This window comes from Esox lucius, chromosome 8 (assembly GCF_011004845.1).
Source record: "Esox lucius isolate fEsoLuc1 chromosome 8, fEsoLuc1.pri, whole genome shotgun sequence".
Taxonomy (NCBI): domain Eukaryota; kingdom Metazoa; phylum Chordata; class Actinopteri; order Esociformes; family Esocidae; genus Esox; species Esox lucius.
The window spans coordinates 15180123-15195796 of record NC_047576.1 but is presented as its reverse complement, the minus strand read 5'-3'; the positions used below and the strand labels follow the sequence as shown (position 1 = coordinate 15195796).

General features: G+C 39.4%; 1 protein-coding gene across 1 annotated transcript; it reads left to right on the top strand.

Moving 5' to 3' along the window:
- Positions 1-1655: 1655 nt before the first annotated feature.
- On the top strand, positions 1656-15420 carry ptger3 (prostaglandin E receptor 3 (subtype EP3)). Its single transcript, XM_020048887.2, has 2 exons — positions 1656-2435; positions 13406-15420. Exons 1-2 carry the CDS (start codon positions 1656-1658, stop codon positions 13715-13717), a joined length of 1092 nt encoding a protein of 363 aa, XP_019904446.1. The 3' UTR covers positions 13718-15420.
- Positions 15421-15674: the final 254 nt, after the last annotated feature.

Below are 15674 nucleotides of genomic sequence, written 5' to 3'. Positions count from 1 at the left end.
GAACCATTCCTTAGTTGCCCTGCAGTCGTCCTGTCCCCTTTGCAGAAAAGCATCCCCAAAGAATGATGTTTCCACCTCCATGCTGCACGGCTGGGATGGTGTTCTTGGGGATGTACTCATCCTTCTTCTCCCTCCAAACACGGCAAGTGGAGTTTAGACCAAAAAGCTAAATTTTTGTCTCATCAGACCACATGACCTTCTCCTATTCCTCCTCTGGATCATCCATATGGTCATTGGCAAACTTCAGTCGAGCCTGGACATGCGCTGGCTTGAGCAGGGGGAGCTTGCGTGCGCTGCAGGATTTTAATCCATGACGGCTTAATGTGTTACTAATGGTTTTCTTTGAGACTGTGGTCCCAGCTATCTTCAGGTCATTGACCAGGTCCTGCCATGTAGTTCATCATCGATGCCCCATGAGGTGAGATCTTGCGTGGAGCCCCAGACCGAGGGAGATTGATCGTCGTCTTGAACTTCTTAGATTTTCTAATAATTGTGCCAACAGTTGTTGCCTTCTTACCAAGCTGCTTGCCTATGGTCCTGTAGCCCATCCCAGCCTTGTGCAGGTCTACAATTTTATCCCTGATGTTCTTACACAGCTCTCTGGTCTTGGCCATTGTGGAGAGGTTGGAGTCTGTTGGATTGTGTTTGTGGACAGGTGTCTTTAATACAGGTAATGAGTTCAAACAGGTGCAGTTAATACAGGTAATGAGTGGAGAACAGGAGGGCTTCTTAAAGAAAAACTTACAGGTCTGTGAAAGCCGGAATTCTTACTGGTTGGTAGGTACTTATGTCATGCAATAAAATGCAAATTAATTATTTAAAAATCATCCAGTGTTATTTTTTGGATTTTTGTTTTAGGTTCCGTCTCTCTTAGTTGAAGTGTACCTATGAAAAAAATGACAGACCTCTACATGCTTTGTAAGTAGGAAAACCTGCAAATTCGGCAGTGTATCAAATACTTGTTCTCCCCACTGTATATAACAGTTAAAAAAGATGTTGTTATGGTTGAAGTACATGAGAAAGAAGGGGTATGCAGCCTATATTTGATTATTAAAACAAATTCGCCTTTTCCCTTAGTATAAAGTTTCAGGAAATGTAAATGATATGTCAACGAGGTTTCCAAGAAGTTAAACAAACATCACCTAAAACTCAAATAAGACAGCGAATTTGTCCACAACAATCCTTTCAGTTTTTAGGCGTAGTAAAGCTAAAATTCACACAGGACAAATATGAAAAAGATCTTCCCAAGACCCCCTGCAGTATCAAGACCCTATCTCTGCAGACCCACTGGGGCCCCGGACGTCCGGTTGAATATCCCTGTGAAATGTAATAATGTTACCAGTATGACTGTTTTTGCAGTAAGTTGCGATTCATACGTACTCATCTATGTCATACATTCGTTGGCAAGGCGTGTCCATATAGTCTCACCCTGCATAATTGGAAGTGTGCGCAGACGCACTTATAGATAGTCCCGCCTCCAGTGCTTCTGAAGAGGTCTGTCGCCCTTTTCCAGCACAGAAGCTTTGCAAACAAGACTTGCCAGGTGATGGTTATATAGGCTATAGTGGACGTTAGCTGTATGTATCCTCGCATGAACGATTACTTCCGAAAACTGCAACTCTTTGGATAGGTATAACTTGCGCTCTTCTGGAAAGATGTTAGAACCTAACAAGACCTTACGCGAGAACAATGTCAGCAAAAGTGGCAAGTTTTCCGTTGGTTTACCCATTACTATGATGATAACGGGAATGGTGGGAAATTCACTTGCGCTTATGCTGGTATATAGATCGTATAGAAAAAAAGAGAATAACAGGAAAAAGTCTTTCCTTTTCTGCATAGGGTCCCTGGCATTGACTGATCTGTTTGGACAGCTTCTCACAAGTCCTATAGTTATATATGCTTACTTAGCCGATAAGAAATGGGAGACCATGGACCCATCAAAGATTCTGTGCGCTTTTTTTGGAGTGTGCATGACAACTTTTGGTCTATGTCCTCTATTCCTTGCCAGCGCAATGGCAATTGAGAGGTCATTGGCAATTACAAGTCCTCATTGGTACTCCATTCACATGAAAACTAGTTTGACAAAGCAAATTCTGGTAGTTATATTGTGTCTTGTTCTGATTTTTGCGCTGTTGCCCATCGCAGGAGTTGGGCAGTACACGCATCAATGGCCAGGCACTTGGTGTTTCATAAGCATTGGAGACAGAGAGGACCCAGGCATGTTTTTCGCCATCACCTTCGCTGTTCTTGGGATATTCTTACTTCTTGTAACTTTCTCTTGCAACGTGGTCACAATTCGTGGATTAATTATTCGTTGCAAAACGAAATCTGGTACATCTCATTCCGCTAAGCAGTGGGAAAGATTAACCACGGAGACAGTTATTCAACTACTGGGAATTATGTGCGTGCTTCTTATATGCTGGGCTCCATTACTGGTAAGTTTTTGTGGTGGTGGTTATGTAGCAGATTGGAAATGTTAAGTGGAACTCCCTAACAGAAAAATTTATAAATAGATAAGCCCTACAAATAATTAACAGAATGTACATATAATTGAAGCTTTTACAGTATGGCAACATTATTCACAGATTATCTTATCCTACTGACTTGCAGCAAATAATATACCTTGTAACTCCATTTAACCTTTAGGTGATGGTTTGTGGAGAAGGGTGGTTTGGGGTTAAATTGATTTTCATCTGAACATATTAACTAATTAGCTTCGATTAGGGAAAGTTATCTTATTATGATTGGCAGATGTTGGTTTTCCAAGACACCTTAAGAGGAATGCAATTATTTTAAGTCACTCTGGATTAGAGCGTTTGCTATGGCTAAAATGTAAAATGACTATAGTCAGACAAGAAGAATCTTTCAGTGTCACATGAGTTTTAACTTTAGCCGATCAATACATTTATTCAGCCAAAAACATTTAGAATAAATAAATGGGCGGAATTAATCTATTTTATTGCAACTTTAATCAAATGCCAACTATGGGGCGTTTTACCCCAATATCCGGGGAAAACGCCTCCTTTACATAGTTTGGCATTTGATTAAGTTGCAATAAAAAATCTTTTTTTTAAATGTATTTGACTGGCTATAGTCAATATGTTGAGATGAAAATCTGACCAAACCTTGCTTTTTTTGTGTCTGAACATACAGATTTCCCCAAAGGGGCGCGTTTTTCACTAATTTACCCTATATCAGTGGCGTCATTAGGCCTGGGCGTCCGGGGCTATAGCCCCGGTTCTTTTATGAATAGCCCCGGATCTCAAATGGACCAAAAAATTATTATAAAAAAATAGGCCCTGGTCTATTCATCTATAATTCCGATTGTGCATTATGACAACGTAGACGCGTTGGCCGCTAGCGTACATCGACATTTTCCGCATGTACATTCAAAACCCTGTACTTTCTGTCCCGGACGGGCCAGGAGGGTGGGCTAAGCCCGGAATGTATTGTGATCCTAGCAACGCCTCTGCCCTATAAGACTGCCGTCACGTTGATCATATCTATTCCCACAACACCACTATCTATTTTAACAAAGTGAGCATGACATCTAAATCAAATTAAATGTCATCTTTAAAATTAAACTCATTATGATTATAGAAAGATAAGGCCTTTTTTACATCCTAACACAGTGTTCTGAAAATGTATGGGCTTCATCAAGCCTGCAAGTCACTTTATGTTAGGATGCAAATTGATGTGTAACTCGTATTAAAATTCAGCCAAAGTTGGAATATTTTACAGTTGGATCTAGCAATCACCTGCCACTGCATTGAGAACATATTAATTAACTAGTACATTTGTTACTACTCTATTATCTCAATTGGAAATGCAAGTAATAACAGCAAAGGTTTCATAAGGTCTAATATACCAGCACTCAACAATGTGTCTTTTTTGACTCTCGCCTAGCACTAGGGCTGTCCAGTGCTTCACAGGTACTTTTTGCCGGTCCGTGTAAACGGAGCCGGCCAAGAAGATTGGATGTGTGTAAGTCGAGTGAGTGAGTGACTACCTTCTCAATAGTTGAATCGCATAGTGGTTAGAAAAGCGGATTGTCATGTTGGCGACCGGAGTTTGATGCTCGCCATGGACCTAACAAATTAGGTGTTAAGAAAACTCTGCTTGTTATAAGCTTCTGTAGCTACATTATAGTAATCCTAAAATGAAGCTGTTTATGGTTATATTGCCATGGTCGAACAGCGCCGACAACGAATATTGCTCTCAATTTCGATTTACATAGCGTAGTTCACATAGTGTAGTGGTAGCTATTCAACTGTAATTGTTTTCTAAAGAAACAAATCACCCATGGAGTGATTTGAGTCATTGTTTTCATTATAGGTACTGTATAGCTACTAGCCATCTACAGGAATCTCTTTTTAACATGTTGAATGTAGTGTAGCGATCCTGTTATACCTGTTCTTGGTTAGGATGTTAACTAATGTAGGGAAATAGTTTCGAGAACCCGGAGATTCGACTAGCCTAATTGGTTTGACAATGCAAACAAACAGACACCACCATTAGACACGTATCATGTGCACCCACACCCACTGTTTAAATAGTGTAGTCTTCAAAGATGCAGTCGGTCACATAGGAAACCGCGGATCGAATCCAGCCAGGGCAACAACATTCATCCCTGCTAATCACGCACCGGCAAAACTATGATTGTCTGGTTTCTATATAGCAATGGAGCTGGCATTTATATTGTGAATCGTGACACCTGCATATACAATACACAAAAGAGACACAAATGGATTCATCATTGAATTCTCTCTTTCATAATGACCCACCAAAATGTAGTGATCGGCTGAAGTCTCATCAAAAGTTTTGGCACCAATGGGTGAAAGACAAATATATGGACACAATTCATGCAATGTTTGCAACACACTCCAAATACTTTCACAATGATTTTAAAATTTTTCAAATGCTCTATGTCCACAAATACACCCAGACAAGTAGCAGGTGAAATAATATTACACTCAGATATACAGTATAATAAATCAGTGTCCTAAAATGTTCCTTTCAAGACTGAAAATCACCAGAATGCAGTTCAAATGTAAAAAATATTATTTATAATGGATTATTTAATCAAATTTAAATAGCTAAAACCTATATAGCCTAGGCTTGGATATGAACACATGCTGAAATTAATAAAAAATAAAAGAATAGTTTTAAGGTATAGACTACTTCCCAGGCGTGCAGGAAACATTGGAGTCTTATTCACTGTGAATAAAATGTTTGGTGAGGGGACTGTTTGATAATGCAAGCAGAAGGGTGGAAAAAGGTCATTGTTAAGATACTTTTGGGGTGATGAGGAACCTCACTGGAAGTAATCAATGTTGTTTGATGGGATTTCATTAGCAACGGCTAAGCAGGACAACCTGAATTAAACTGATTAACCATCCATTGGCTGGAGTATGATATGTGCCTCCATTCCATTCACTGACCAAAGTGTTTCCATGTCCATCGTTGGTTTAAGGGTGTCCTACTAGAAGCTCTGCACTCTGCACAAGAAATTAACTTTTAACTGATGGAACCAACATTTATTGATTTGAAAACACAGAAGATGTTCTAGTACGACACCATAACAAGTTATTGGTCAGCACCTAGCGAGCATTGTGAAGGATTTGAAGAACATTTTGAAAATCTAGATTGCATAAGCAGAAGAGGAGATGGGAACACGTTGGTCAATGCACATGGGCACATACAGCACTCAGGTTCATGTTGTCACACTTCTGCTGAATAACGACTTCCAGTATGCAGTCAAGAACAATTTATGGTAGGGCAACGAAATGCTGCTTCAGCATTCCAGGAGAGCCGTTGCAGGCCTGCCTTGAGGAGTGACGTCAGGGGGGCAGCTATCGTGCAAAAACCCTGGATGGTGGAACAATAGTTGGAGAACCCCCAGGAACTGTTGAAGGGCTTTGATGAAGTTGAGAATTGAGCCTACTGTGGTGGATCCGACAGCCAAGGGAGGATACAGCTGCATGATGGAACAAACACTTCTCAGCCTTCATTAGATTAGGTTCTATTAGATGTTTAAGGATGGCTCAGATGTGGATAATACGCTTCTAGTGGAATGTAGTGTATACCAGGATGTTGTTGATATAGACCACTACAAAACAGCATGTCCCTAAAAACCTCATTCACAGAGGCATAAAACACAGAGGGTGCATTTGTTAAATAATATTATATTATATATTTATAATGACCTGATGTGGTGCTGAAAGCTGTCTTCAACTCATCCCCCTCATGAATATGCACCAGATTGTATGCGCTGTGCAAATCCCTTTTTGTGAAATGCTGGGCTCCGTGGAGGGGTTTGATCATAGTTGGTATCAGAGGAAGCGCATAGCGGTACTTTACTGTAGCTGACTTCAATGTCCGGTAATTGATGCAAGGACTGAGCCCCCATCCTTTTCCTTAAAAAAAAAAGACACTGAAGGACGCAGGTGCCGGAGACGGATAAATGAACCCTTGTTGGTCCTCCACTCTTTCCAGGAGATGATGGGACTACGGAGCTGGAGCCTGGGTACACCCAAAACAACAGGGTGTGCAGGGGCTTCAATGACAAAAAACTATTTGAGTTTGAAAAGAGACTGACTGATCACTACTGAGAGATGGTTAGTGAGACAGAGTGATGTGGAGCAGAAATATGTCGTATGCCTACCTGGAATGGTACCACTGGCGTAACTGTCGGGGGAGCAGGAGGTGCGGTTGCACCAGGGCCCGCGGTGGGTGGGGGGCCCGTGCTTGGTCTCAATCAGAAAACAATGTTACCTTGTGTGTTTCTATTGTGTTATCACAATCAGACGGATGGTATCATAATCTACAGCAGGAGCGGCTTCACATGAGTATATATCACTCTGTATGTTTTGTTCAAGGTGGGGCTGGTAGGATATCTTGCACCCGGGCTCGGAGTCACCACACTACGCCAGTGGATGGTACGGTTGATCTAGAAGCACCTGGCTCTCTTCCATGTCTCCGACTGGGCAAAGGACATTGAGCCCAAAAATGACCCTCCTGGCCATAGTAGAGTTATTGTCCCCGGCACTGTTGACATGGGTTCAGAGTTGGCGGTAGAAGGAACAGGAGCTTGTGCCACGCATCAAGGTGGGCGTCTGCATGCCCTCAGGAAGATATCCACACTGATGGCCATGGCAATGAGCTGGTCCAGGGGAAGATCCAGGCCAACTCCATCTGGTCTTCCTCCGTCAGCCCAATGTGGAACAGGGTGACCAGGGCTGGCCTGTTCCAACCGCTGGCTGCCGCTACTGTCAGGAAAGGCAGGATCCCTCATAGGATCCCATCTCCGGTTCGCCCCTCTCCCAGATGGCAGTGGCTCACACAAGTGTCAGCCAGGAGAGAGGTATCTGTTGCTACCTTGGCCCTGAGATAGGAGAGCCGGCATGGTGAGCCTGCAAGTACAGGTCACATTGCAACAGAAAATCTCAACGTTTGGCAGGGGTCCTGTCAAACCTCTCCGGGAGAGTGACACAGGTTTCACTGCCCAGACAAGGCGTAGATGACCTCTGTGGGATGGCAGCCGAAGCATTAGATAAAACTCTTGTCCTTTTAAAGTCCAATCAACTTGCATAATAACTCTTAAGCAATGGCTTAAGTTTGTTTTTACAGCGGTGGGCAATGAAACATTGACAAAGATTTCACTGTGAGTTGAAAGATTCTACAAGGGTGGTACATTTCTTTTCTCATTTAATCTTATTCAAGTATAGATGATTGTGAAATCATTTTCAGTTTTGTCAACTTTTATTTTTATTTATAAATCCTTAGTAAATAAGTGCATGTAAAAGAAGACAATAAAAAATGGGTGCAATGTTGTTAAATGTTTTACTCTATTCTCTAAAATGCATTTTGAAATGTTACATCAGATGCATTGTATTGCTAAATAATTCTGAATGGTACATCAAGCCATTATGTGGTAATCAGTTTAGCCTGGCTCTGTTTCATGGTCTGCACAGTGAGGTCATTCACTGGCAGAGGCCTACATTTAGTATCTCATTTGGGATACTAAAAAGGAGCACATGATAAGCATATGGATATATTTTCTTTACCTGTTTCATCCTACTGAACATGTGGTATAACTGATGTCACGCAAACATGAGTCTGTCTGACCTATGCAGTACACTGCCTGCCTCCAAATGGGTGGTTTGTCCATGTTCATTCCCATAATCAAAACGAGTACATTGAGCATGGTGCAAATGGTACACCTTTTCCTTTTCCACTTTGCAGAATCATTGCATTGACATAAACTTATTGCCAAATTGAAACACCTTCATAACCAAGTTGGGACGCTGCATTCTTTATTGTAAAGGAGAAATTATGAAGTAGCTCGATTGCAATGTATTCAAATGTTCACTTGATTCAAATTCAGCTTAATAATCAAAGGTACACCTGTATGTTAGGGCTCTTATACTCTGATCAAGGGATAAATACAATAACTTCAGTGCTTTCCTTTTTCGTATTAAATCTGATCGGTCTATAATTTGAAAAGAGAGGATGAAACCCAGACATTTTTTGGCATTCCAGGACCAGAGCTGAATAGCACTGCTGTTTTTGCTTATATTGCATTTACTAATACACTTTATATGAAGTAATATATGAAATCCCTATATAACAGAACTGTTTTCATAACCTTTATATTATATATAGGAATGAATGCAGGATAAAAATATGAATGCTATTTTCTCAGCACAGCAACAAAATTAAATCAAGTACATTCAAGATTATTTAAAATTAAAACAATCCTGACATTGATTAGTCAAGATGATTCAACTATAGAAATGTTTTATTATTCATGGTGATTTAATTACATGACAAAAAAAGTCAAGTGATTTAACTATACATACAATGTATAGTTAAATCAATTTACCTTAAACTTGCAAGAAGTTTCCCACACACATTTTTTTTTTGTCAAGACAGGAACTGCCAAGAAAAGGTTCCTCAAAACTCAGCGCTCAAATAAGATGGAGACCTGTGAGAGAAGCCAAAGGGAGGCCAACATTTTGAGGAAGCTACCAAGTTCAATGGCTGGGAGTGGAGTAATGGTACCCCATTCAATCATATCAAGAGCTCTATAAAACTGGTCTGTATTGGAGAGTGGCAAGACAGAATGTGTTTCTCAAAAAAGTATGATCTTAAAGCCTCATCTTAAACACCATGCCTGAAGTCGCTCCATCACTACTGTGAAATATGGTGGTGGCAGCATCATGCTTCTCAACAGCAGTGATTGGGCATCTTGTTAAAATTTAAGGAAGGATGGACAAAGCAAAATACAGGCAAATACTGCAAGACAACATATTTCAACCTGCAAAAAAACAAAACTTGTGAGGAAATTCACACCAAGGCAACATTGTTGTGGCTTAAGAACAAAAAGTAGAATGCACTACTGTGGTCCGGTTAAACTCCTGATCTCAATCCTGTTTAAAATCTTAGAAAATTGTGATCGACACGCGTCGTCCAACCAATCTGAACTACCTGGAGCAAATATGCAGATTAATGGAGCCGGAATCATTACGACACTGCATGCAAAGCTTGCACATACTTACCCCAACATATGCTATTGCAGCAAGAGGAGGAAGATGTTATTGCAGCAAAAAAAAATGTGTGGATGTGGAATACTTTTTTTTTCAACATATAATTTTTTCCCAACATAAAACCAATGTCTCCATCCAATTAAAAAAGAACCATTAACTAAAAAAAGATGTCATTATGATTATTTGGAATACAAGAGAAAAATTCTACATGGAACCATACAGTCTCCTTCATAATTACTGTGACAGTAATTCAGCTGACACTACTCTCAAAAAGTTTGGATATGAAATCAAACCATTACTAAGGTAAAAGGAGATTTACCTTGTGGAAATTTGCTAAATTACAGCAACAAGAGTTTGCATTCTAGCCTACTCTGCAATTCATAGTACTTTCACTTTTGGTCAACCATCTTATAAAAGCTGCAGTCATTATATTTTTGGGATATTTTAAAATATTTAGATGAGAATTATTTTCTTCACTATGCAGTTCTTGTTTTCTCACAAATTGAGTAAACAGTTTAGAATGTTTGCAACAAGAAAATTACAGTGATTATGTTTGTTTTCTGCCATTTGTATGATATTTCAGCTTTTATTTTAGGTTGTTTAGGTACATATTGCTATAACATTCTGATTGTATTATTACTGAATGAATGTATCTTTTGTTGAGATTATGCTCATTTAGATAAGGAACAACAGAACATCTGTGTTTAAATTCTCTCTCGGTAAGTCAAACTGTCAACCCCAGGAATGTGTTACTGACTATTGAGCATGGGGGTTGATGCAGTACAATTGTCTAAAATCCTACATTAAACTTTGAACATTTAGAAATTACATTTCACTTTGTATGTAGTCCCTCAATTTTGGGGCACCAAACATATTAATATAAGGTCCAAATGAACCTCAAATATGTTTTTGCACATCCAATTGCATGCAATAACTGACAGAAGTCTGCAGTCCATTGATCCCACAGGATGCTAGGTATCATATCTTTTGATGCTGTGCTAGGCATTTACTGCAGCCACTTTCAGTTGTTTTTGTTATTAAATCTTTTTATCCTCATGTTAAGGAAAAAAAATAATTTTGATATAAACTGAGATCAACTTGGATCACCTTTCCAATTTTTGGTTGGGAAAATCTCCCTTTACAGTGGGGAGAACAAGTATTTGATACACTGCCGATTTTGCAGGTTTTCCTACTTACAAAGCATGTAAAGGTCTGTCATTTTTATCATAGGTACACTTCAACTGTGAGAGAAGGAATCTAAAACAAAAATCCAGAAAATGACATTGTATGATTTTTAAATAAATAATTTGCATTTTATTGCTTGACATAAGTATTTGATCACCTACCAACAAGTAAGAATTCCGTCTCTCACAGACTTGTTAGTTTTACTTTAAGAAGCCCTCCTGTTCTCCACTCATTACCTGTATTGACTGCCCCTGTTTGAACTCGTTACCTGTATAAAAGGCATCTGTCCACACACTCAAACAGACTGCAACCTCTCCACAATGGCTAAGACCAGAGAGCTGTGTAAGGACATCAGGGATAAAATTGTACAATCTGCACAAGGCTGGGATGGTCTACAGGACAATAGGCAAGCAGCTTGGTGAGAAGGCAACAACTGTTTGTGCAATTATTAGAAAATGGAAGAAGTTCAAGATGACGATCAATCTCACTCTGTCTGGGGCTCCATGCAAGATCTCACCTCGTGGGGCATCAATGATCATGAGGAAGGTGAGGGATCAGCCCAGAACTACACGGCAGGACCTGGTCAATGACCTGAAGATAGCCGGGACCACAGTCTCAAAGAAAACCATTAGTAACACATTACGCCGTCATGGATTAAAATCCTGCAGTGCACGCAAGCTCCCCCTGCTCAAGCCAGCGCATGTCCAGGCTCGACTGAAGTTTGCCAATGACCATCTGGGTGATCCAGAGGAGGAATGGGAGAAGGTCATGTGGTCTGATGAGACAAAAATTTAGCTTTTTGGTCTAAACTCCACTTGCTGTGTTTGGAGGGAGAAGAAGGATGAGTACATCCCCAAGAACACCATCCCAATCGTGAAGCATGGAGGTGGAAACATCATTCTTTGGGGATGCTTTTCTGCAAAGGGGACAGGACGACTGCACTGTATTGAGGGGAGGATGGATGGGGCCATGTATCGCGAGATCTTGGCCAATAACCTCCTTCCCTCAGTAAGAGCATTGAAGATGGGTCGTGGCTGGGTCTTCCAGCATGACAACGACACGAAACACACAGCCAGGGCAACTAAGGAGTGGCTCCGTAAGAAGCATCTCAAGGTCCTGGAGTGGCCTAGCCAGTCTCCAGACCTGAACCCAATAGAAAATCTTTGGAGGGAGCTGAAAGTCCGTATTGCCCTGCGACAGCCCCTGAAACCTGAAGGATCTGGAGAAGGTCTGTATGGAGGAGTGGGCCAAAATCCCTGCTGCAGTGTGTGCAAACCTGGTCAAGAACTACAGGAAACATATGATCTCTGTAATTGCAAACAAAGGTTTCTGTACCAAATATTAAGTTCTGCTTTTCTGATGTATCAAATATTTATGTCATGCAATAAAATGCAAGTTAATTACTTAATCATACAGTGTGACTTTTTGTTGAGTACCTATGATAAAAATTTGACTTCAACATGCTTTGTAAGTGGGAAAACCTGCAAAATCTGCAGTGTATTAAATACTTGTTCTCCTCACTGTAGTTGCTATGGCAGTATGTTTGGGGTCATTGTCTTGCTGTAAGATGTAGCACCATCCGATAAACCCTTTTAGCGATGTTTCTGTACACTTCAGAATTCATTATCTTGCCGTTGTCACTAGTTAAATCAATGAGGACATGAACCAGTTCCCGTGGCAACCACACTTGTCCAAGCAATACCACCGCTTCCATTATATTTCACAGATGAGGTGGAATACTGTGGATCTTGGGCAGTTCATGTACTTTCACAACTCTTTCCTCTTGCCATTGCACTGGTTTTTTCTGATGGTCTCATTATGGCTTCCTTAACTTTCACTGACACCTACTGACAGATACTAACAGCAGATTCCATTGACCCATGCAAAATTTGGAATCCAGACTAAATATCTCTCTTATGCATGCACAGATGATGAGCTGGAACACATCTGACTAACCAGAAACACCTATCAAGCTTTTTGTCCCAATACTTATGGCACCCTAAAATGGTGGGTTAATGAGGGGGCACTAGAGTAAAGGGTTATTACATATAATGGTAATTTTACATTAAGTCAAATTCAAGCACTTTGAAGGACTAATTGCAATATTCCATATTACAAATTGTTTCCCAATTTTGCCTAATGTATAACAAACTCCCCAAGAACAGTATACAGAAAAAGGTGTCAACATGTTAATGTTGACACCATAAAGGCCATCATAAAGGGTTCTTCACTGTATAGGCCTTTATAAGTGTTCTTCATTGTATAGGCCTTCATAAAGGGTTCTTCACTGTATAGTCCTTTATAAGTGTTCTTCATTGTATAGGCCATCATAAAGGGTTCTTCACTGTATAGGCCTTTATAAGTGTTCTTCATTGTATAGGCCTTCAGCGGGTTCTTTTACAGCAGCAGAAGAACCTGCTGATGGCTTCACTCCTGTCAGCTACGAACACAAAGATTAGACTACCGAGGCCATGTGATCACCAAAACTGGATGATTCATGATTAGAAAAAACTATGCACGGTCAGACAAATCTCGATTTGGAACCCCAACCATGCAGACGATATTGTCAGAATTTGTCATAAACTGCATGCCTTCAGTTAAATAGTAATGATATTTGGTCAAGCAAAATACGCCATGGTACTCATGTTATAATTTTCATTGACTCTTTGTAGGTGCAGATGTTACGAATGATCACAACAAAGATCTCGTCAGATGACTGCAACTCGGCAAAAGAGTCTTTCAGTCCCAGCCCAAGTCCAGACATTCAGCTGGAATGTAAATTATTTCTCTTCACCATCCACCTGGCCTCTTTGAACCAGATCCTGGACCCCTGGGTTTACTTGCTTCTGAGGGAGATTCTACTGCGCAAGTTCTGCCAGGTGGCAAGTGCTGTGTCCAAATGCTCTATAGAGGAAAATAAGGAGACTCAGTCTGAAGGACAAAGAGAGACTGAGATGGATCGTGATGCTCTTAATAAACAGTAACAGTTTTCAGAAACTGTAATTGGAACACAGTTTTGTTTTGGTTGTCTACATCTACCTTATCGAATTATTTTTTTTCCAAAGAATAAAACCACTTTAATGAATTCAATGCAGTTATCATGTAGGACACATTCCTAGGATAAGCATGAAAACATAATATTTTTACAATGCTAACATAAGCATATTCTGCCATAATGAAATGTGTGTTAATGCATTATTTCTATTAGGCAGGTCTACGTAAAACAAAAAAGAATAATACCTGTTTTACAGTGTGAGAATTAATGTGTAATTAATTAATTTACATCTTACATCTTCATCCGGGGAGGAAATAGCTTTTTTTTGTGTCTGAATGGGCCTTAGCAATGTTGGCCATTTGTGTGCACGCATTCCACAGAGGGTCACAAAACCAGCATGTGAGCACATGACCTGTGCAGCATTCAGTTTAAAATGTCAAAGCAAATTTGTTTTAAGGTTTCTTTACATGATTGCTCAACAACATTTTTGCCCTACCAAAATAAGAACTCTCCTATCTTTCACCACTTTCCTGTCCAATAACGCATAAAATACCTGAATGATTTATGTTGAAGATAATTTTAAATCACAGTGTATCCCAGGAAAAGGGACATATTTTCTTACTTTGTCTCTTTATTTCAACACCGCAAAAATAATAAAATAACTACAGGGATACATTGCAATTCCTCAGGTTTAATTGGAGGGTATTTTCACCTATATCTCAATTAACTATTTAGAAATGGCATCAAGTATTGTTCATAGTCCCCTAATTTCAGCAGACCTAGCTTATTCTTATTAGAAAGGTGTGTTTGTTACCTTTTTGGTGTTTGTTGTCTTACAACATCGGGACCAGGTAAAGCTGGCCATGAATCAGATAAATCAGAATGAATCCCCAGAGACCCAAATAAGCCAATCTGTAAATTAAAATGGCCTGTGTAGGATTTTTAAGAAAATGTATGTAAGTTATCTGCAGTAATAGTAGAATGGTAGTGTTTTAGAAAATGTACTCACTATCAATTATTGTGTGTGCATACAAAAGTGCTAACAACAGTCCAACAAATGAGGAACACTCTCCAGGAGGTCAGCATAGATGTGTCAAACATTATTATACCTACAAGAGTACACCAGCAGAACATTAGAGGTTAGACCTCATGATGCAACTGCGTAGTGAATGTAAAGAACAGGATCATCAAATAACAGTTTGTTAAAAAGTACCCAAAAATGCATGTAGAGTTCTGGATCTTCATTGCCAAAATATACTTACATTAACCTGTACCACAGTGATTAAAAGATGAATGTGTAGAGAAAAAAGGGAATTGTCTATGATGTGAAGCATGTGGTTTTGCTTCAGGACCCAAACTTGACAGTACTAATTTAGTAGTTACCCAGTATTGTATGTAACGTTATAGTATTGCAATTTTCATTTTGTAATGTCGTATTGATTGTTGCTGCCTCATTGGACAAGTCGCTCTTGAAAAACAGACTCACTATATAATAAATAACTAGGTAAAATACAATAAAATAATAGGATATGGTTTTATGTATAATATGTATTAATTAATTAATAAACATGATTAACGATTCATTGATGCATTCATAGAGCATGATTTATATGTGCATGTTTTAATTAACATATTAATGAGTGCATGGTTACCTGATGGAGTACACATTAATAAACATGAATTAATATCTAAATAAACACATGTTAAGGATTACTTGATGCATCTAAAGTATTTATTTGTGCATGTTTTAATATACTAATCCATACATATTATAAAATGCATTGTTAACTGAAGTTTACATTCATAGATTTGAATCAATACATTTCATTTAAATTGATTAATGACTATTTTATGGGTCTATAGACCAATTATTTGTGCATGTGTTAATAAACATACTATGAATTCATGGTTTATTAATATATAAGGGTGTTACTAATGATAATTTA

What these genes read in the sequence shown, in the direction of transcription:
- ptger3 (XM_020048887.2), top strand. Translation starts at nt 1,656, where the DNA reads ATGTTAGAACCTAACAAGACCTTACGCGAGAACAATGTCAGCAAAAGT. An exon ending in TATGCTGGGCTCCATTACTG is followed by an intron (nt 2,436 to 13,405) that starts GTAAGTTTTTGT and finishes GACTCTTTGTAG; the next exon opens with GTGCAGATGTTACGAATGAT.